Source organism: Onychomys torridus, chromosome 6 (assembly GCF_903995425.1).
Source record: "Onychomys torridus chromosome 6, mOncTor1.1, whole genome shotgun sequence".
In the NCBI taxonomy this organism is placed as follows: domain Eukaryota; kingdom Metazoa; phylum Chordata; class Mammalia; order Rodentia; family Cricetidae; genus Onychomys; species Onychomys torridus.
In genome coordinates, this window is record NC_050448.1 from 82177792 (window position 1) to 82197595 (window position 19804).

Consider the following 19804-nt stretch of genomic DNA (forward strand, 5'->3'; position numbering starts at 1 on the left):
ATACCTCAGCACCCCACTGGACCTGCCAAATCTCTCTCCCTTGGACAGCAGCATCAGTGGTCCAGGAGATTCCTCCGACCCCTTGGGCCCTTGGACAGAGCCCAACCGGTTGTTTTCCCAGGCTGGGCTGGGCTTGAGGAGGCGGGGTGGGGGTAGTAGCCAGGCCCGAGGTTTGGCTGCTTTCTGCCCTTTTCCCAATAAACAGATATGCAGATGGACGCCTTTGGACACCAATAATACAGAAGGTTTTAGTAACAAGACTGAAATCAGGAGAATTCCTTCTCCATGCACCTTGGAAAAGTCTCCCAGTGGAGGTTCACCCAGCAGCTACTTCCCTCCCCGCTACTGTTACCACCCACACCCCAGAAGCAACTTTTCCCATGACTCACACGTGGCAGCTTGTGCACTTCTTTTATTATTAAATATAAAAGCAGCTTCCTATTTTTTAAATAGATATTTAAATGACCTTATATAAAATAATTCACTTCCAAGTATAAAAAAATGCAGTCTCACAGTTTGTGAGCCGATGTTCTCTCCGGGCTTTCGTAGAGGAAAGAGGGGGTTCTTGTGCAGGGAAGGCTCCAAGGTGGGTGTGGAGCTCCTCCTGCTCTGCTGTAACCAGGTGCCCAAAAAGAGCTTCTTGCAGTGGGTTGGATTTGCTCTTCTGTTTTTAATAATAATATGTGTTTAAGGTAGAGGGGTAGGAGAATGCCTTTTTTTTTTTTTTCTGTGTTTTTCCTTCTATTTTAAAATATGTCTTCTCTAGCATGGAAATAGTCTGTGACTAGAAGGCTAAGTAAGCCCCACAAGAAAGTCTCCAGTGTCCTTCCCTCTGCTGTCTCAGGACAGGGTGGTGGGGCTACAGACCCCTCCCCTCCGCGCCTGAAAGGTTACGGACCCAGTAGCCAAGGAGGGCAGGAAAGGGGGACACAGCAGCATTAAGAGACCAAGGGCAAGTGAGAGCCCTGCCAGCCATGCCCAGGCCTCAGAGCCAGACCAGGCCTGGCCCAGGAAACAGGGCAATACAATAGAGTTGGAAGTAGACAGCCCATTTCTTGATCGCTCTCTAGACCTGCCTTGCTTGGCTAGAGATGGCAGGGTGGGGTGGGTGAGACTGAGAGGCTGTCCCTGCCTACCTGGGTTAGGTCTGGAGAAAAAAGGCCAGAAGAGGGTGGGGCCGGAGCATGGAGCTCAATCCCAGGAGCTCATGACAGGACAACCTGCCCAGCTCCAGGCTGGAAGCAATGGGGACGGAGGCTGGCTGACAGGTTAGAGTATGGACATCAACTTTAACCTTGGGCACACGCATATTTTCAAGACCCATTTCCATTCAGAGCTCTGCCTGTGGCCCTTCTGCCTCTGCCTCCCCTTCCTTTCTCCCTTCCACTAGTCACTTCCCTCCTGGGAATGTCAAAGTGCAAGATGCAGAAACCTGGGCAAGGAACACAGCCCAAAGACCAGCTCTGGCTGGCAGCCCAGGCAGTTCTCCCACAGCTCCACCCTGGGCAATCAAAGGCCTAGGCAGGGAAAGGTCGGGGCTTCGGGGCTCCCTCAGTCGATAGATGAGGCCAGCTCAATGCAGGAAGCTGAGGAGAGGATGAAGGGGGTGGGAAAACATTCGGACGGATGGTCGCTCGTGGGGATGGATGGGACAGGCTGTTCAGCAGGCAGGTTCAATATTCACAGTGCAATGGCTTCCTTCATGAGGGTGCCTCTGCTGGGCAAAAGAACTCTGGCAGGGGCTGTCGGTAGGAGGAGACGAGGCTAGAGTTTGGTCCTCCTCTTGGCATCATGAGCCAGGTCAGACAGGTCCTGAGTCGGGGCTGGTCTCCCCTTCTTCCTGGCTATCAGCTGAGGACACTTAGGCAAGTTGAGGGTGTAGACCCCTTTAAGCTGTCAGCACAAGCAGCCAAAGGCCTCCTCTTCCCGTCTTTTAGGCTGCATGCCTTTATGCCTTTATGGGAAATTGGGCAGATGCAGTCCCGCCCTGTGAATCTCAGGCTTCCCTCTTGGGAAACAGGTCCCTGCCTGTCCTTGTTGGATTCCTTGGCACCAGTGGGTCTTCTGGGCACAGGCTCTTCTGCTCCTTCTTGTGTGCCCTTGTCTCTCATGTGCCATACAGGCAGGCAGATCCCTTGCCAACTTCTGGCTTTGAGAGGAGGGTACAGCTCCTGAGGGAAAGGGTCCTGAGCTAGCTCGCTGGCCTTCCTCGAGTGTAGAGAGCCTCCAGGGCCCACAATAAATAGTGACAGTTTGGGGGCATCCTCCAGCCCTCTCTCAATTAGTTGAGAGTCTAAGGGTTAAAATAGAAAGACCCCATCCAGGCTGCTCTTATCCAGTCTTGGTAGTAGCAGGCCACGTTTCCAGGAAGATGGCAGGAGAGGGTGGTGGTGGACATTCCCATAATGTCTCCTTCCATAAAGAGACAGTCCTGTGTGCCCAGCTGTAGAGAGGAGAAGGGAAGAGGGCTGGTCAGCACTTACAAGTGTGGGGAGGGTCGCTGAGGACATGGTTGGGGGAGGTTTGACATTCCTGTGGGCTGTTGGCCGGCTTCAGGCAAGACTTCCTCTGGTCCTTTCCCTGGCCTTCGAGGCCACCCCAGACACCACAGAGAAACCAGGCAGCTTTGCCTGGCAGCAGTCCAAGCCTCTGGCCAGACTGGCCTCACCTCCTACCTCTCCTCCTGGGGGACCAGTAACCACAAAATGAGGGAATGGGACTGGAGGAGGTCTAGGCCAAGAGATAGAGGGTCATTGCTTAAGCACATGGGGCAGGGAATAAGCTCTCGAATGCTCCTACTTGGCCCCTCTTCAGGTAAGGCCACCACCTCACTAGTCTTAGACCAGTGAACGAAGGGTGATTTCTGCCAGCTCTGACAAGAAGTTTTCATGTCCTTCTTCACACCATTCCTCAGAGGGGAATCTGCACAGAAGATATTTGGGCCAAGGCAAATGAATAGAAAGAACTTGGGCTTGAGGGACAGAGGCTAGAGGCAATGCTAGGAAAAGGGAGGGCTCACCCTGTCAACAGGCATGCTCACCCTGAGTAGCCCAGCCTTCTTGCAGATGGGATAAGGGACTTGCCTCTTATCATCCATGGCAGCCAAGGCCCTGCCTTCTCCCTACCCCACCTCCATCTTTGTCCCCTTGCCCAGCATCCTCAGAACGCTTTGTTCCACAGCAGAAATCCCCTGGACTCCATCCAACAGTTTGACTTTGGACCCTATGTGGTGCCTCCCCTAATGTCCATACTCCCACTGGTCAAGCCTATGTTGGGTAAGGAGGGAAGATGAGACCTACAGCCTCTGGCTCCCAGCCCATTCCCATGGAGAGGAAACAAGGGGGAACTATAAACTGGACATGAGCCGTGCTGGTACAGCGAGGCCACAGGCTCTGCCAGGGCCATTAGGGAAGAAGGCTGTAGAGGGCATGCCCTAGCCTGTGACTCAGCTCCCAGCTCCCTGGGCTGAGGGCCTGAGTTTCTGCAGCTCTGTGTCCCCCTCAGTCTCCATGTCTGTGTGTCCCACTCATCTCAGATTACTGCTGAATCTGGACACAGGCATCAGTTCCCATAGGCTCCTAGAGTCTGGCATTAGGGACCAGTAGATCTGGACCCATTGAGCAAAATCTTGAAATCCTGAAGTGAGAAATCTTGAAATCTGAGAGTTAGAGTTCAAGAAAAGGACAATCAGAGTAGAGAGCTCAGGGCAGAGGGCAAGTCCATACAGGTGGCAGGGAGGAGGAAAACTGGTGGCCCTTGATAAGGCGGCATAGCACTGAGCCCCAAAGTCCCCAGCAACCTTTACTCTCTGATTCAGTTCTGAGGGGCTCTGCGTCCTTCCCTGAGCTGTTCAAATGAGCCAGCTAATTCATTTCACCCATCTCTATCCACCATACGGCCAAGTGGGGCCCCAGTATTCTAGATATGGGCTGCTGCTCGCCTTTACCCAAATAAATTTCCCTGGTTCTGAGTGTCTGTCAGATTTCCTGTCTGGAGAAGGGGTCCAGACTCATCGTCCTATGCATAGGACAGTTTGCTTATGTGTGGCAATGGGTATAACTGGAAATTTGAATGGGTCACACAACTAGTTTGTCATCCAGTCAGTTAGCAAATCAACTAAGCATTCTGCCAGCTAGTTACCCAATCACCAATGAAGAACTAGTCAGTTAACTCTTACCAGCTAGTTGGTTGAGTAGTCAAGCCAGCCAACCAGCTGGCAAGGTGAGTTGACTAGTTAACTGGTTAACTGGTCAGCCAGAAGGCTGGCCAGTTAGAGAAATCTAGCCAGGGTTAGTTGGTGATTCAGACCTGAATCACCAGCCAGGCAGCATTTACTGAATTTTTGACAAGGATGGAGAGTTTGTTTGTACTTGAGTCCAGGATGAAAAATGAAGTACAGAAAAAGTGGAAGATAGTTCCTGCCTTCTAGGGACTTACAATCTTACTGGTGCCAAAATGTACATATACACATAAAATATGATTTAAAAATACATAAAAACAACATCCAAATGTGTGTAAATTGATATAGTATTAGCCATATACAAAAGAGCAGAGGGGTATGAATTAAAGAACAACTAGAGGGATGTAGAGACCTCAGGAAGGAAAGCTTCCCAATAGGCTGGTGTAGGCAGGGTTCAGAGAGGAAGAATATAGGTCACATCTTCATCAACATTGTGGGTGCGGACAACAAATGACACTTATCAATATGCAAGGGACACAACCAGGAGTTGTAAAGTGACCAAATTAGGAGTTAAACACTCTCAGTAGGCTGGGGCATGAGCAGAAAGCAGTAAGTAGTTTTGACAAAGGTGAGCATAAACTACACTTTGGCTAATTGGCTAAGAAGGTTAAGTATGGAATGGTGAAGGACTGCTGGATAGAGGCTCACGGGAAATAAAACTGGGGTTTTTAATAGACCACAAGCTCAACATATGACAGTATAGGATGCAGCTGTTAAAACTGATGTGATCTTAATCTGCATGAGTAGAAGAGTACTGTCCAGACCAAGGAAGGCAACAGTCCCTCTGTACTCTGAGTGAGCTGGGCAGACAACATCTGGAGTACTGTGTCCAGGGCTGGGCGCCACATTTTCAGAGGGACATTGACAAACGAGTGTGTCTAGGATGGGGAGGGGTCTGAAAACCATATCATATAATGAATGTTTGAAGGGCTTGGCCACACTTAACACAGAGAATTCTTAAAGGGGACATGAACGGCTGACCTTAAATATCAGGCCTCATGGGATGAGCGGACTGGTTGGGGAAGGGGAGAAGGGGAGAATGGGAGAAGGGAAGGCAGCATTGCCTGCATAAGGAAGGAATCCTGGGTGTGCAGGTGGAACTGATGGCAGGCAGGGAACTTGCTTGGAACTGGGAATGTGTGACCGGAAGCTGGCTGACTCCCTGTTGGGGGTGGAGAATGGGCCCTTTTATGCTGGGACACAGGGCCAAATGACCTCTTGACAGCTCTCCCAAGACTAAATCTCTATGGCACCATGATTCTAGAACAGGAAGGCAGCAATAACCTTGGCTGGGGAGCAGGACCAGATGAGGCACAGTCTGGCAAGAAGTGGATGCTGAGAAGTTCAGGGCTCAGGACCAAGCTGGGAGTACTTGTGTTTAAAGGGGCTGGCGGCCATGCAGAGGCTAATGAAAATTCCCCAGAGTGGTAAAGACCTTGTAAAAGCCTCATTAGAGGAGGAGGAATGTGGTTGCTTTGGGATTGGATGTGTCAACAGCAAGATAGAAACATAAAGCAGAGGTAGCAGTTACCAGTCTCCGTGGAGGAGGGGTGCAGGAGCCTGGAAGGGAGGGGCCTAGCTAGAATGAATGAAAATGGGAGTGGGGTAGAGGAGAGGAAGTCAAATGTGTGGGCTTCCTGGGAGTTGGTGGCTTCTGCAACAGGGGAGGGCGACTGGAGACAGTTCTTTTTAAGGAATAAAGAGATGTCAAAATCAGAGCCTTACCTTGGAATCCTTTCTATACTGGCAGTTCCACCTGTCTGTCCTCATCCTGGGTCAGGGGGCTGCAGGCAGAACACAGGGCTGACGTAAGACTTTGTCAGGAGCATGGGACTGAGGGCACTTCCTAGCTTATCCCAAACCCTGCACATGGGTTCCATCTCTGTGAGATTTAGAACTGTCTAGCTCCATGAAGAAATCAGGAGAAGGCCCAGCTGTCGTGGAAAGAAGAGAGGCCCTGCTTTTTTTTTTTTTTTTTTTTAAGATTGATTTATTTATTATGTATATAGCACATATCCTTGTAGGCCCGACGAGGGCACCAGATCTCATTATGGATGGTTGTGAGTCACCATGTGGGTGCTGGGAATTGAACTCAGGACCTCTGGAAGAGCAGCCAGTGCTCCTAACTTCTGAGCCATCTCTCCAGCCCCCAGCCCTTCTTTTTTGGTACCCTCCCTGCTCTGCAGCTCTAGTTCATTAGGGCAAGTGAGAGAAGCCTCTCCTCAAACTAGAGGGGAAACAGGTCCCAAGACAGACATCCAGTGCCTCCCACAGCCCCACTTCAACTTCTCACCTGCCCTCTGGTTGCCCCACAGAAGAATCCAATGTCTGAGACTCTCGATGGCTCTGGTGACAAAAAAGAGACATGTCATTGAGGTGCTGGCATGCCCCCAAGCATTACTGAGAGAGTCACAAGAATTCCTCTAGCTACCCCAACGCATGCACAGCTGAGGGAGACTTCTGGGCCTCTTGAGGATGAGTGCTCCTTCTCCTGTCCCCTCCCATGCAGAAAAGAACCTATGGGTCCTCAAGCTCCTAGAACAGCATCCCCTCCTCTTCCTTCCCTCTCCTACCTGGTTGTTCAGGAATTCTTTTTTTCTGTATCTTTCTGTTCTTGTCCCCTCTCAATGATCTTGAGGCTGGAGACCTCTTGATTTTATTATTTACTTATTTGTTTGTTCATTTGTTTTTGAGACAGGATCTCTCTATATAACTCTGGCTGGCCTAGAACTTGCTATGTAGATCATGCTGGCCTTAAACTCACAGAAATGTTCCTGCCTCTCCCTCTGGATTGCTGGGGTTAAAGGCACATGCCCTCACTATATCTGGCGCCTCCTGATTCTTGAAGCAACACTCCATTACCACTGTCTACCTTTGGGTTGTCACTCCCACCTCCCAGCAACTGTAGGACCTGTTGGAACCTGCCCCATAGGATGTCCCCTCTCCTGGGGTTCTCCTTACCCTCCGCTTCCACCTGTAGAACAGGAGGCCCCCAACAGCCAGCAAGACCAGGACGATGCCCGGCACCACCAGATGGAAGACAAACCCAGAGATATGGGGGTCAGAAGATCCCCTAGGCAGATTCTCATGGCCTGTGTCAGTCAAAGGAATGGAGTTAAAATGGGCCACAGGCCTGGCTGCCCCCTCACTTGCTGGTCCTCCTTCCAGCTCTGTGGGGCTCCTTCGATCCCTGGTACTTCTCTTGCCCTCAAGCTCCCCAAGGGGCTGCACAATGCCCCAAGAGTGGCTTCTGGGAAGCAGTGCCTGAGCAAAGGGGATGGCTGGGTTGCTGAGGCCTTGGGGACCCAGTGTCGAAATGTGCGGAGATCCTGGCTCCTGGTGGTCTCCAGGCAGCATAGATGAACTCTCTGTCTTCTCAGGAGTGTGATTCTGCATCTGGCCAGTGGGTCTCATAATGTTTCCCTCTGGCAATGGGGTGCCTGTTCCTGCTGGCTGTTGGTCCTCTGTTGACTTATGGGGTAGAGGAGATGTTGAAAGGTCACTGGATCTCTCAGTCTCTGCCTGGATGCTGTCTTCTACAGGCTTGGAGGGAGAAAGCTTTGCTTCCTGGGTCAAAAAACCCTCACTATCCTCTCCAGAAGCTTCTTCTAGGACCCAGTTAGTGCCCGGTGAAGAGTCGAGGATGTCTTCCACACCAGGGATAGGAGCCTCTGCAGAAGGATGAGGCTCTGAACCCTCAGTGAGTCCATCCTCATGGTTCGGGGTCTCTGGTGACTCGAGGCTCTGGCAGGTGCTTCTGGGTGGTCGCTGCTTGGCACTAGCTGGGTCCTCTGTGCGAAGGGGCTGCTCACTGGGCAAGAGGGAATTGCCCTCTCTCCTCTGAGAATCATCCCAAGCCAAGCCAGCCAGAGGGGCCATGGAGGGGACAGGGGGCTGGTGAGGGGAGGTAGAGGCCAGGTCACTGCTAGGGGAGGCTCTAGGGTACAGGCAGTTGCAATCAGGCTTGGTCACCACATCTGAAAGAACCACAGAGACGGGGAGAGAGAAAGATGGGGAGGAGATAGAGTCACCAGCCTCTAGCACAGCTCCCCCAGAGGGGTAAGAGGGGGTAAGGCCCTGGGGCATGGGAAGGGGACCCTCTTTTTCTAACCCAGCCCTGGGGCTGGAGAGAGGGCAAGAGAGCAATAAATGATCACGACACAGAACTCAGGCAGGAGGGAGCGATATGGACAAGGAGGGAGCAGGGTATCATGGGCAGGGAACCAACAGCAAGGTACAGACAAACAGAAGAGGGCTTGAGGAAGACCACAGGACCGTGTACTGGGGCTCTAGCTGGCCAGACTCCAAGCCAAGGGTAAGCAGCAGCCAGGCCAGGGGACTGAGCAATATCTCCTGGATTAACCCAGGACACTTGCAAGCCCCCAAGACACTGGCTTCATGCACAGCCAGGAGCCAACCACCACAGGCACAGGCACAGGCAGAAGGCTGCGGCTGGGAAGCAGTCAAAGTTTGGGACTTGGGATTGAAGCACTAAGGCCGGACTTGGGTATTGTCCCGTTGCAGGACCTCAGCCCCTGCTTTGGGGAGTGAGGCTGAATGGAGGACACATGTGGCACAGGACGCAGAGCTGAGGACACGCAGAGTGCACAGGTAGAGAGAGTTTGAACGATGTTCAGACTTCAAATTCAGCCTTATCCCTTGAGGGGACATCCAAGGCATCCTGGGGACTTCTGGAGCCAGGGTGTCCTGGTGTTTTGCAGCAGGGCTCCTGGAGCAAGGACCCTGACTGCCAGGTGGAGCACCTGCTCTTTCCACGGAATCCCCATTTGTCCAGCCAGTCTGCGGAGCTAAGGGGGGAAGCCACCATGCCTACATGGCTTTCTGAGAAAGGTCCCCTTTCCCTCTCACTACCATCACAGCCACCAGCACGAGCCTTCTTGATGCTGCCACATCAAGTGAGGCAGTGAGACAGTACATGCAGGCATAAGTCAGTGTACATGCACACACATGTCAGCAAAGACATGTGCCCAGAACCCTGAGGTACATGAAGCCACATAAGTACATAAAACACACAGAAACACATTTAGCAGCCAGGCTGCCTCTGGGGTCCCCTAGCCCCTTACCTCACCCTCCCTGTAGCTGGCCCCTATGCTTACCTGGGCTGGAGCACTTAGCAAAGCTGTTGTTGCAGTTCTTGCTAAAAATATTCCAGTCCTTTTCAAGAAGATTTTTTGTTTCATTAAAGACATTCTTGATTTTCTCCAGCAGCTGGAGAGGAGTCTCGCGGAAAGTTCGGACACAGGCCTACAAGAAGAGCAGAGCCCCTTTGGTAAGCCCGAGCATGGGCCTCCTCTCACCATTACCTCTGTTAGATCTAACACACATTCAAGTGCCAACGCATGGTAATTTACCCGGGCGTCGTGCAGCAAACGAGAGAGAAGTGGTTCCTGGCCAAGCTGGCCACTGAGTGCAGCAGGAGCTAGCACTGAACACGTTGTTACAGGAGAGTGTCCTGAGCCGTCTGAAGGTGTAACAAGAGAGAGCTAAATGAGAGCCCCGGGAGAAGATTACCAAAGGACAGACAGCTAACGGTGAGCAAGGGAAGAGAAGGAGCTGGGGCGAGGGAGGACAGACCATGCAAAGGTCCGGGGACAGGAAAGCACAAAATGCAGAAAGACTGAAAGAAGGCTGGAGTAGCTTGAGTACTGCCACCTAGGAGGAAATTGGCAAGAGATGCAGTTGCAGAGAGCTCTGCCAAGGCCAGGGACTTGTTGACCCTGCCAGGAACTTGTAGTTTTATCTATTGAGCCAACAGGAAACTGAAAAACTGCCCAGAAGGTGGATCATGGTATAAGACTTGAATTTTAGAAAAATCATCTTGTTGTGGTATAGAGAACAGACCTGGGGAAGCCAGAGGAGATGAGCTCCTTGGCTGGTGCCACGTTGGAGGAAGTGCCAAGGATGCCCTGGTCTGCCTGCTGAGTGGCTTTTCTCTTCTGCAGTGGGCCCAGGTGCTCATAGGCACTGCAGCCCTGAGAAGCCACACCCTCTTGGGTTCGTCCCACCTCCCCGGCTGCTCCTTCAGACTCTGTGCTGGACTGTTCCTTCTAAATACTTCAGTGCCTCAGGTTTCTGCTCTGGGCTCACCTCACCTTTTACAGCAAGCTGTGCTGTGTGACGACAGTATCATCTAGAGCCTATTTCCAGAATGCCAAGTTTTCCCTTAAACTTTCCAAGCCAGCTATTCAGGGAAGAACAATAGGTTTTCCAAGGCCACTATAAAGTCCTTGATTACATCACAGTGTCTTCCCAGCCTGCCTATAGCAGGCTTCTAATAAACAGTTACTAGACAAATGAGTGAAAAGACCTGGGCTCAGCTTCTCCACTCAGCAGCTAGGCACTGCTTTGTTTAGATTCATCTTCTTGTCTGTGACGTCAGGACAATACCCAAGCCTCTCCCAGGAGCTGGTATGGCAGGCCAGTTGGCTCAGTCCTGCATGTATCTTTATAAAGCTCTTTGTCTCAGACCTAACCTTATGTGCTGTAAAAGAAATCAGGCATTCTCACCCCAGCTTTCTCAAAATGGAGGTACTTGCTGGGTTGGGAGCTCAGAATCCTTTTTTGAGTGGTGAGGCTAGACTTAGCTCCTTGAGCTTACACTCTGCCTTCTTCCTGAGGTGCCCTTCAGCATGTACTGGGTGAATAGTCACCAATGCAAGGGAGTCTGAGGCCTTCTATTTCAACCACTGGTGGGTCAGCTTCTCAAAATGCAGATTCCCAGGCCTGTAGGCCCAGGGAAGTAGAATCTCTAAGCGTGTATGCTGGGACTCTGTATTTTAATGTTGGGAAAGCATAGATTTAATGCTGCATAGTAAAGAACCACCCTTTCCTCAACCAAACAGCCAGTCCAGATAATCTGGTTTTGTGTTCCCTTTTGGGGGCAAGTTCCTCCACCATGTGGTCTCTATTTCCTCTCTCATTTTTCTTCCTGATCTACCTCCAACAGCAGTCTCCATGCTGCCAAATCAAACGGACCAATGGACACTTTCCATCCTCATTGTATTTGACTTCTCAGCCTCATTTGATAGAGTGCTGGCTCCTTCCATCTGGAAACCCTGAGGTGCTGCCCCCCCCCCCCCCCCCCCCCCGTTTTCCTCCTACTTCAGGCGCTGTTCATTCAGGGTCTTGGACCTCTTCTCAATTGTGCAGTTCTGTGGCTGCACAAACAGCATCTGTGTATCCAGCAATCACAAGCATAACCTCCCGTAGCTGTCCGATGTGCCCCACACTAAACTGAGCTCCTCTGCCTGTGGTCTTCCTTATTTTGACACCAATGAACTCTCCAGGGGCTCAAGATGAACACATCCTGACTCACTCTTTCCCTTTCTAGGCCGGGAAGCGCCGAGTCCTGTCTGTTGGGGGATAGCAGCATCCAGTCACCTTCAGCTTTCCTGCACCACTCTGAACAAGCCACCACCATGGCTAGCTTAGTTGAGCCTCCTGCTGCTCTCCTGCTCTCCATAGCCTACTCTCCAGCCCATCACCAAAACAGTCTTACATCATAACTGACTTTGTATCATTCACTAGTTTATGGTGGCTTCTGTGAGATTTAAGACAAAAAGCCCACATCTTTGACACCTTGAATGATATGCTTCCTGACTTTCCTCTCTGCCCTCCATATCCCATGCCTGGGCCATGCTGAGTCTCTTTGAATCCCTAAATGCAAGCTTTTCTGATCACCCACTAGCCGTGGCTCTTACTGCTCTTACTTGTGCTGGAGCTCCAAAGTTGTCTGTCTTTGCACCTGCCTTCTCTCTTCCCCTCTGCACCCTTGTAAAGTTAGCATTCCCTCTGCACTCTGTCTCAGGTTCCTGTTCCTCTCAGCCATCTACTCAGCTCTCCCCTCCCCTGCTCTACTCTTCTCCAGGGCCGCTATCACCACCATCCATTCACATACTTGAATTTTAACTGACTCAGTAGCCCTCTCCTCCCCTCCCCTCCCTTCCCCTCCCCTCTCCTGTGTCTTCATGATTGTGGGGATCTTTGCCTTCTTTGATCACAGCTATTTCCTGTTGTCCAGAAGAGCACTTGATGCATATTGGTCACTCGATAACATTTTGCTAAATGGATGAACAGTGCTTCTGGTTATGTCTACAGATGCCATCCATCATTCAACAGCTGCCTACCTCACTTGACTATAAGCTTTGTAAGAGTGGGGACCAGGAATTTCTTGCTCCAAGGATATCATCAAGAGTCCAGCACTGTGCCTTCTGTCTAATGAGTGCTTGGTGAAGGTGAATGGGTTAAAGAAATGAATGAGTGAAAGAGTAATGAGCGAGGGTCAGGCAAGGCAAGCATATGAGGGCAGGGTGGGACCTCCACAGCCTCCCTCTGCCTCTTCCCTGGTGCTCTAGCCCCAGAAGCACCCTACCTTGTTCTGCTCTTCATAATCCATGGTGAAGCAGCTCTTCAGTCTCATAGAGAGTTCCTGGAGCCGCTCAGTGGCATTGGCATTGGGGGTGTTGTCTTTAAAGCGCATGGTGTCCTCGATTATTTCTTTCACCAGAAAAAAAGCCTTCTTAAGGTAGCAAACGTGATCACCCTGGAATACAGGAAACAGGGCTTAGGGCCTGGCTGAGGTGACCTAGGAACCCATGCTTTATATGAGAGGACCACCACCCTAGGCAGATGGAGGGCTGCAGTCTGCCGTCCTGTGCTTGTGAGGAGGGGACACACCTCCCTGGTGTGAGGATAATGATACCCTTGTTTTGTCTTTTATTCTCTTGCTTCAAACCAACCATAACTGAGACTTGGGCTAGAGTGAAGGAAAGTTGGATTCTGATTAGAAAGAGCTTTGGATTTCCTAAATGAGGCTTTGGTCAGGATGGATACACACAGGAAGGGTGAGTTTTAGCCTCTCTGGCCCTCAGCTTTTTCTCTCTTTTCCGGTGAGTTTTAGCCTCTCTGGCCCTCACTATAGAGATACTAAGAACTTGAAGGGGCTATATTCTCCAGGGATACAGTAGTTGGTTCAAAGAGAGAAACTCCTTTTCTCTCTGTATTTCTAGTGACTGATCCAGTAAATAGATGTCATTGTTCAAGTGCAGGAGTAAGAGAGTGAATGACTGAGACCCTGTGGCGATGCAGGCCATGGCATTTTTACAGAGGTGCATGGGTCTAGTGCATGAGAGCTCAGAGATGGAAGCAATTCTGGACAGACTGGTTGTTCTTCTTGAGGCACACAGATCTCCAGAAAGGTGTGGCACAGGGGACAGTGGGGGGCATGGAAAGGTATGACAGACATCACGAAGAACTTATGCAAAATCTGGGAAGCAGAATGAAGCAAAGAAGGGAAGTGAGAATATGGTGGGGGTAGGGACTGGAGGTTTGGAACTAGACTGCCTGGGCTTTCTCTTAGAGCCACGGGGTTCCTGACAGAAGTGAAGGCTTTGGGGTTTCAGAGCGCTCCCCCTAGTGGTAAGATGAAGAGTGCCCTAGAATCCGGGAAGTCCCGTTAGGAAGCCCCAGAAAGATGGATGGGGAGAATGGAGGACAGCACCCTAAGGTGCTGCCAGCTTTAGCTGCACTAGGTGGCTGGTTGGTCAGGTGTGGGGTAGAAAGCTAGGCTAGACTGCCTTCCTCTCTGTGGTTAGTGGATGGAGGAGTGATCTTTAAAACAAAACATGGTATAACATTCCTGGGTTCAAATTAGGCCTTTATCACTTAACTAGCTATGCTCCTTAATCTCTGTGTAGGTGATAAGACATATTTGTGGACCTCAGAGTGATACTGTTAGAATTAACTGGGGAATGTGCCTAACTTTTAGCAAGCGCCTGAGAGATGTCAGGTCAAAGGAAGGAGTCAGCAAAGGACTTAAACTCTGGCACCTGCCCACTGGTACTTGGCACCTGAGTGCCCAGGGCCCCTCACACTCTGATGCTGTCCTGCTCTAGGTTTTCTGCTGCCTTCTTGCTGCCCCATGTGACCACCCTGGGGGCAGGCAGTGAGTACTCATTACACACCTGGGCCTTGGAAATACTTGCTACTTACCAGCTGTTCCTGGTCTACAAATTCAAAGGCAATCTGGCATGAGGTCTCCATTTGGCTATCGATCTGTGAGACAGAACAGACCAATGATTACATGGGACCTACAGGTCAGCTCAGCTTCAGAAGGGGACCCTGGTTTGGGGGTGAATGAGGTTTTAATTTTATCTACCTCCCTAAGACCATGCTGGAAAGACAGCCACAGTTGGGGAGCTGTGTCTTCCAGATGTCCAGAGGGGTAACACAAACAAACAAACAATAACCCTTATACTTCGATCGATGAAACCACACATCCAACCCATTAGAAGGAAGAATTAACTTTAGGAAAATATAGGATATAATCTTTTCTGGGAGGGAGTTAGCACCCTATCATGAAAAGAGCTCAAGCAGAGTCCAGCCAAGCTCTGGGAAGTCTGGATCTCTAGATCTCTAGCCTCGGCCTCTCCCTGGAGCAAGTACTGAATTTCGGAGAACACCATGGCACTCACGCGCCTTGTCCTGCCATGAAAGCTGCCTATAAAAAGAGTAGTATTGAGGAGGGAGGTGGAAACATCAGCTCCAGGGCTAAGTTCAGGGCTCTGAGCTGGCCTTACCCATTGGTGCCCCACCCCGTTGATAAATTCTTTACTGAGAGGGGCAGAGGCCATGACAACAACTGGTTTCTGACTGGATGGATGGCATTTAGAATTGTTGATGGTTTGGTTGACCCTATTAGAATAAGAGCTGGGTTTCTTCATGGCCCAGATGAGCAGGGTACCCCAACCCCAGGGGCAAGGGTCAGAAAGTGAAGGTAGAAGGCTGGGAGTTAGGCTGGAGCCTCCCATCTAAATTTGGGTGGGGCCCTGGTGCCAGGCTGTCAGGGGATCTGGCTATCCACGCGCTGGATAAACCATCTGGGCCCGGCAGACCGGGCTGACTTCCCAAAGGAGACATTCTCTGAGTCAGAGCAGGATCACAGAGCCTTTAGAATCCATAGTGGACATTCCTGGGCTACCATTAACTCAGGCAACCAATTGGAAGCCCACCCTACCCACTGCCTATAGGGGACCCAGACAAGGCTTCAGGGTTAGTGGGAAACCCAAGGTCCCCACCTTGAGAAGGTCAGTGAGAGAAGTATCAGGAAAGCCACAATCCAGATAGCTTTATTTCTTGGAAACTTTCTCTTTGACTCTACCTTCCGTCTGCTACCTCAGTTTCCTCAGTGAGGAGAAGGAATGGTCTCATACTCACCAGCTGCTGCAGGACCTGAAGGTGTCCATTTCCAATCATGTGGCTACAGTGTTCCGACACCTCCTTCGCAATGCTCCTGCTCACCAGGAGACAGACCAGCAACAGCCGAGGGCCCAGCCATGTCTATGACAGAAGGGAGTCATGTCTCTCCAGTGATTCTTCTCCTCAGCTACCCCCATGTCCCTCCCACAAAGGACAGAAAATAAAGCCCTATTCCCATAATACCTCACACCTCAGGATGCAGCACTCTCCAACTTAGATTCTCATCAGCCAGGGCACCACCTTGCTCTTCCCTTGATAATAAACCAAATGCCATCTTCCCCGAGAAGTCTTCCCAGGTTAACCCAGGCAAGCCCAACAACACAGAACTTTAAGTGGGGGGTGGGTGCTGAAACAGGGTTTCTCCGTGTAGCCTTGCCTGTCCTAGAACTCAATCTGTAGGCCAGGCTGGCTTCAAACTCACAGAGATCCACCTGCCTCTGCCTCTGCTGGGATTAAAGGCATATGCCACCACTGTCCAGCTCACAGAACTTTTTTTTAAAAAAACAATTTAGAAAGGCTTATTTAGTTCTGTGTTTTTGAATGTTTTACATGCATGTATTTATGCCTACCATATGCATGTTTCTTGGAATCCCCTGGAACTGGAGGTATGAATGGTTGTGAGCCACCATGTGGCTGGGAATTGAACCTAGGTCCACTGCAAGAGCAGCAAGTGTTCTTAAATGCTGAGCCATCTCTCTAACCTACAGAGAACTTCTAATGATAATACTGGTGCTGTGCCAATCTATATAAGTTATCATGACTGGGAAACTCCTTGAGGGTGGGGTTATCTGTCCTTTCAACTTTAACACTGAGACAAATCCCGTGTATGCTGGCTTCAAGTTTGTGCTCAAACACTAATTTTCAGACTACAAGCAGAAACATTGTCCCTGGGTCCTGCCTTCCTTCCCACCTGGGTCCACAGGTCTGGCTTGACAGAGGGAAACACTGGGACCAAACTCCATTTCACTAGGAACTCAACCCAAGTGGAGCCTTGGACTTGCATTTCGAGAAGAGTCCAATTGACCCATCAGACAGTTCATCTAATCAGCAAGTTCATGCCACTGCAAAGCTCTCTCCTTTTTGTCCACACCCACCTACCTGGCCCAGCAGTGGCTCATTCCTAGAGAAACAGGGTTGGCTCCCAACACCTGACTTGGTCCTTCCTTTCTCCTTCCTTCCTTCCTCCTCCCCAAGATTCTTTCATCCCCACGGCTCCAATAGGGCATCCCAGGAGATGCCAGTCTAAGGCAGAGGGACTCTTGGGCTTCCCTTCCCTGGTCTAAGGCTGCCTCCCAGGGGCTCCTGAGCATCCTGGCAGCTGCTGTCCCCCAATTCAGGGAAATGCTGGCAGGATGGAGTGATGACTGGCACCTTCCTAGATCTGGGCTCTGCCCCAATAGTCCAGATGACGAGTCAAATGCTGCAAATAGGAGCACATTGACAGAGCACAGGGAGGCTATGAGACAGTCCACAACAACACTGGTTTACGTCTCAAAGCCCAAAGCCTTGTCAGTTCTCACCAGGGAGGAAAAGCAGCATTGGCCAGGGAAGAGGGACTTCAGTGAGGTCTTAAAGGGTGGCAGACAGAGATGGGGCTTGAGAAAAGAGGCACAGGGCTGCTTGATGCCATTAAGCACAGGGTCCTGGCCTGACCTCAGAGGGAGAGTGTGGAGGAAGGTGCAGACAGCCATGGGATGATACTGTGTTGGGCACTGTTGGGCGATTGGAAAGTTAGCCCTGAAGAGCATCCCAGACCTTTAGAACTTCACACTTAGGACCTGGTAAAGGAAATGACTGTGCAGAAGATAACTGGCTCAAGCCGGTTGTCATTCAGGCTGCCAGCTAATGGTGTGTATGGTATGGAGGAAAGGACCCGGGCATGCAGATGTTCAGGAAGACCTTAATCCTGGCACTTCAAGGCACTGATGTTTGAAGATAGCAAGGTGAAGACATTACCTCAGGGATACCTGGCTTTTGGTGGCATTTCAAGCATTCACAGAAACAATGCACAGCTACCAGATGAGAGGCTAACTTTAAAGATGACCAAGGGGGACCACTCCTTGATCTGTAACCCTACTACTACAAAGGGTTAAAGCTCTAGCTTACATCTGGCTGGACAGGCTCTTCCTGGCTTGCTTCTTCCTCCCGCCCACTGCCTCAGCCTCTGACTATGGCAGCAGCCCTGGAAGGAAACGGCTGCAGTCTCAGAATGCTCCAAGACATCACGTTCCACTTCCCAATCAGTAAGCAGAAACCTGGCATGACTGGATTCTCCGACTGATCTTGTCTAATCTGGCCTTCTTTCCTCTTGTTTTCCCAGCTTGTTAGCCCTTCTTTTTGCTTGTTGATTCTGTTATAACTCTTCTTTCCTTCTCCTCCTAACCCCATCGCCTCCCTCCCTGTGCATCTACTTTTCTCTCTCAAACACCTGCACCTCTCTCCTGCCCATCAGATGTTCTGCTCCTGCTCTTTAGACGTTTCCTCTCCTTCTCCTCAGAAGCAAACCCACTTGCTGTTCATTGAAAGTACCACCCCTGCACTCTGTAGGAGCCACAGCATCATCTGCTGCCACTTTTGGGGAAACTTCTAGCAGCTCACCAGCAGCTCTGCAGCTGTGAACTCCCATTCCACTCTCCTCAGTTAGCAGCTGAGCCCAGAATAGCCCATTCCCATTGAACCAAATTCTCCAAGGAAAGAAGGTTCAGGGTTAGCTTCAGGCCATCCCTGGGGTTCCATTCCCCTCAAACAGCCACCCAATTCCCTAACAGCTCCTGCCCATAGGCTAGAGCAAGTAGCAGCATGCCCTTCTCTTTTCTTCTGACAACAGGTTGCTCAGCACAGGTCCTGGCATTCTAAAGCTGAGTGACCCTAAATTTTCCCTACACAGAAGGCCCACTCCCAATTAGGGCCTAGAAACATGTGCAACAGCCAAAGGAAGGTGCCTGCTGGGGATGATGCCACCCTCGGGTCTCTGTCACTCGGTACCTGGAAACCGGTTGATCATCCTGGCAGACACTGGGCCTGTGCCAATTGCTGAGAACCTCTCTCTCCTGCTTGTGGGTGGCTCAATTTTCTCCTCCGTTCAATGGGGGTGAGCAGCCTTCCCTTTACACTGCAAAGCGCTGTAGCCCCAGGAGCAGCTGCTGAACTACAGCGGGCCTCAACCCTAGCGTAGAAGCTGTTAGGAAGCCGGAGCCCAGGGCCGAGACGCCTGAGCTGCTGGCATGCAGGGGCTGTCTGCTCGCCCGAGGGGCCGCGCCAAGCTGCTTGCTGTTGCAGAGCTCCCGCCCTAGCCCGCCCGGGCCCCGCTGCGCGGTCACAGCTTACCGATGAAGGGCAGCGCCCCGCGGCGCCCCGCGCGGTCATACGGGCAGCTAGGTCCCGGCCCGGCGTGTTGGCCGCCTTAGTTCGCTCGCTCCCTCGCTCACTGCTAGCTGGAGAGCCTGCGCCCCAGCCGAGGGCCACGCTGCTGTCCCGGGATGCAGAAAGCAGCGGCGACACGGAGGGCAACGAGGCGAACTTTCACTTTCCTCTGGCCGAGCTTCGCTGGCCAGCTCTCGGCACAGCCTTTTAAGCGCGGGCGGGCTGGCGGGGCATGTGGTTTATGGGAAATCACCCTGGCCCTCCGCCAGACACACACACACACACAAACACACGCTCACACTCACAAGCACTGACACATACACCCTGGAGGCCCACTGAGCGGTCGCCTCCCTTCCCCCAAGCGGGCCGCCTGGTCGTCCCCGCTAGCTAGCTCTCTTCCCAGTCGCGCTGTGGCTGTGCTAGCTTGCAGCCTTCAGCAAAGTAACCAGGGCTCCACCGCCCTCCCCCTCCCTTCTCGAGCTCTGGACAAGACACAGCCTTTTCTTCTGTGCTCTCCACTCATGTCAATCTCATGTGATTGCCTTCTTTCTTATGCTGGTCCCTGGGGACTTTATCTGCAGTCCCGAAAATCCTTAAATCTGAGCAGGAAATGGACAGGGTGCATTGAGAATGACCTGAAGGGGGATGACCCAACCATGGAAGACTGGGGCCTCTCTCTGCAGCTTCATTCAACATCCTCACAGAGCCCAGGGCAGCAGGTTTGCAGGTTGGCTTGCTCCTTTCTACGCATTCCTCAAGGAATCTGCTGAACTTCCTGCCCCCTGATTGTGGGGAGAAGTGGGAAGCAGGATACAGCCTGGCAATCAATCCAGCTACCTGGCCGGGAGAGGAGGGGCCTGTCCTGTGACAGCTATCTGAGTGGTTCTATACTGTGCGCCAGGAGGCACTTGAGGTGCTTGACCC

General features: G+C 51.5%; 1 protein-coding gene across 3 annotated transcripts; it reads right to left on the minus strand.

The window, feature by feature from the left end:
* Positions 1-385: 385 nt before the first annotated feature.
* Csf1 (colony stimulating factor 1) lies at positions 386-19337 on the minus strand. Of its 3 annotated transcripts, none has more exons than XM_036190602.1 (9): positions 18845-19337; positions 15476-15598; positions 14252-14314; positions 12633-12803; positions 9358-9505; positions 7202-7332; positions 6534-6586; positions 5966-6024; positions 386-2443 (listed from the first exon to the last, which is right to left on the minus strand). In XM_036190602.1, the coding sequence occupies exons 1-8, from the start codon at positions 18881-18883 to the stop codon at positions 5979-5981; spliced, it is 774 nt and encodes a 257-aa protein (XP_036046495.1). In that variant the 5' UTR covers positions 18884-19337; the 3' UTR covers positions 386-2443; positions 5966-5978. The 3 variants fall into 3 exon arrangements, with proteins under 3 accessions (XP_036046495.1, XP_036046493.1, XP_036046494.1); XM_036190600.1 differs by having other exon boundaries at positions 7202-8217; XM_036190601.1 differs by lacking the exon at positions 18845-19337 and adding an exon at positions 18503-18766 and having other exon boundaries at positions 714-2443; positions 7202-8217.
* Between the last annotated feature and the right edge of the window lie 467 nt (positions 19338-19804).

What these genes read in the sequence shown, in the direction of transcription:
- Csf1 (XM_036190600.1), bottom strand. Translation starts at nt 18,883, where the DNA reads ATGACCGCGCGGGGCGCCGCGGGGCGCTGCCCTTCATCG. An exon ending in TGCTAAGTGCTCCAGCCCAG is followed by an intron (nt 8,218 to 9,357) that starts GTAAGCATAGGG and finishes TGGTTCTTTCAG; the next exon opens with ATGTGGTGACCAAGCCTGAT. An exon ending in TCTACAGGTGGAAGCGGAGG is followed by an intron (nt 6,587 to 7,201) that starts GTAAGGAGAACC and finishes TTTTGTCACCAG; the next exon opens with AGCCATCGAGAGTCTCAGAC.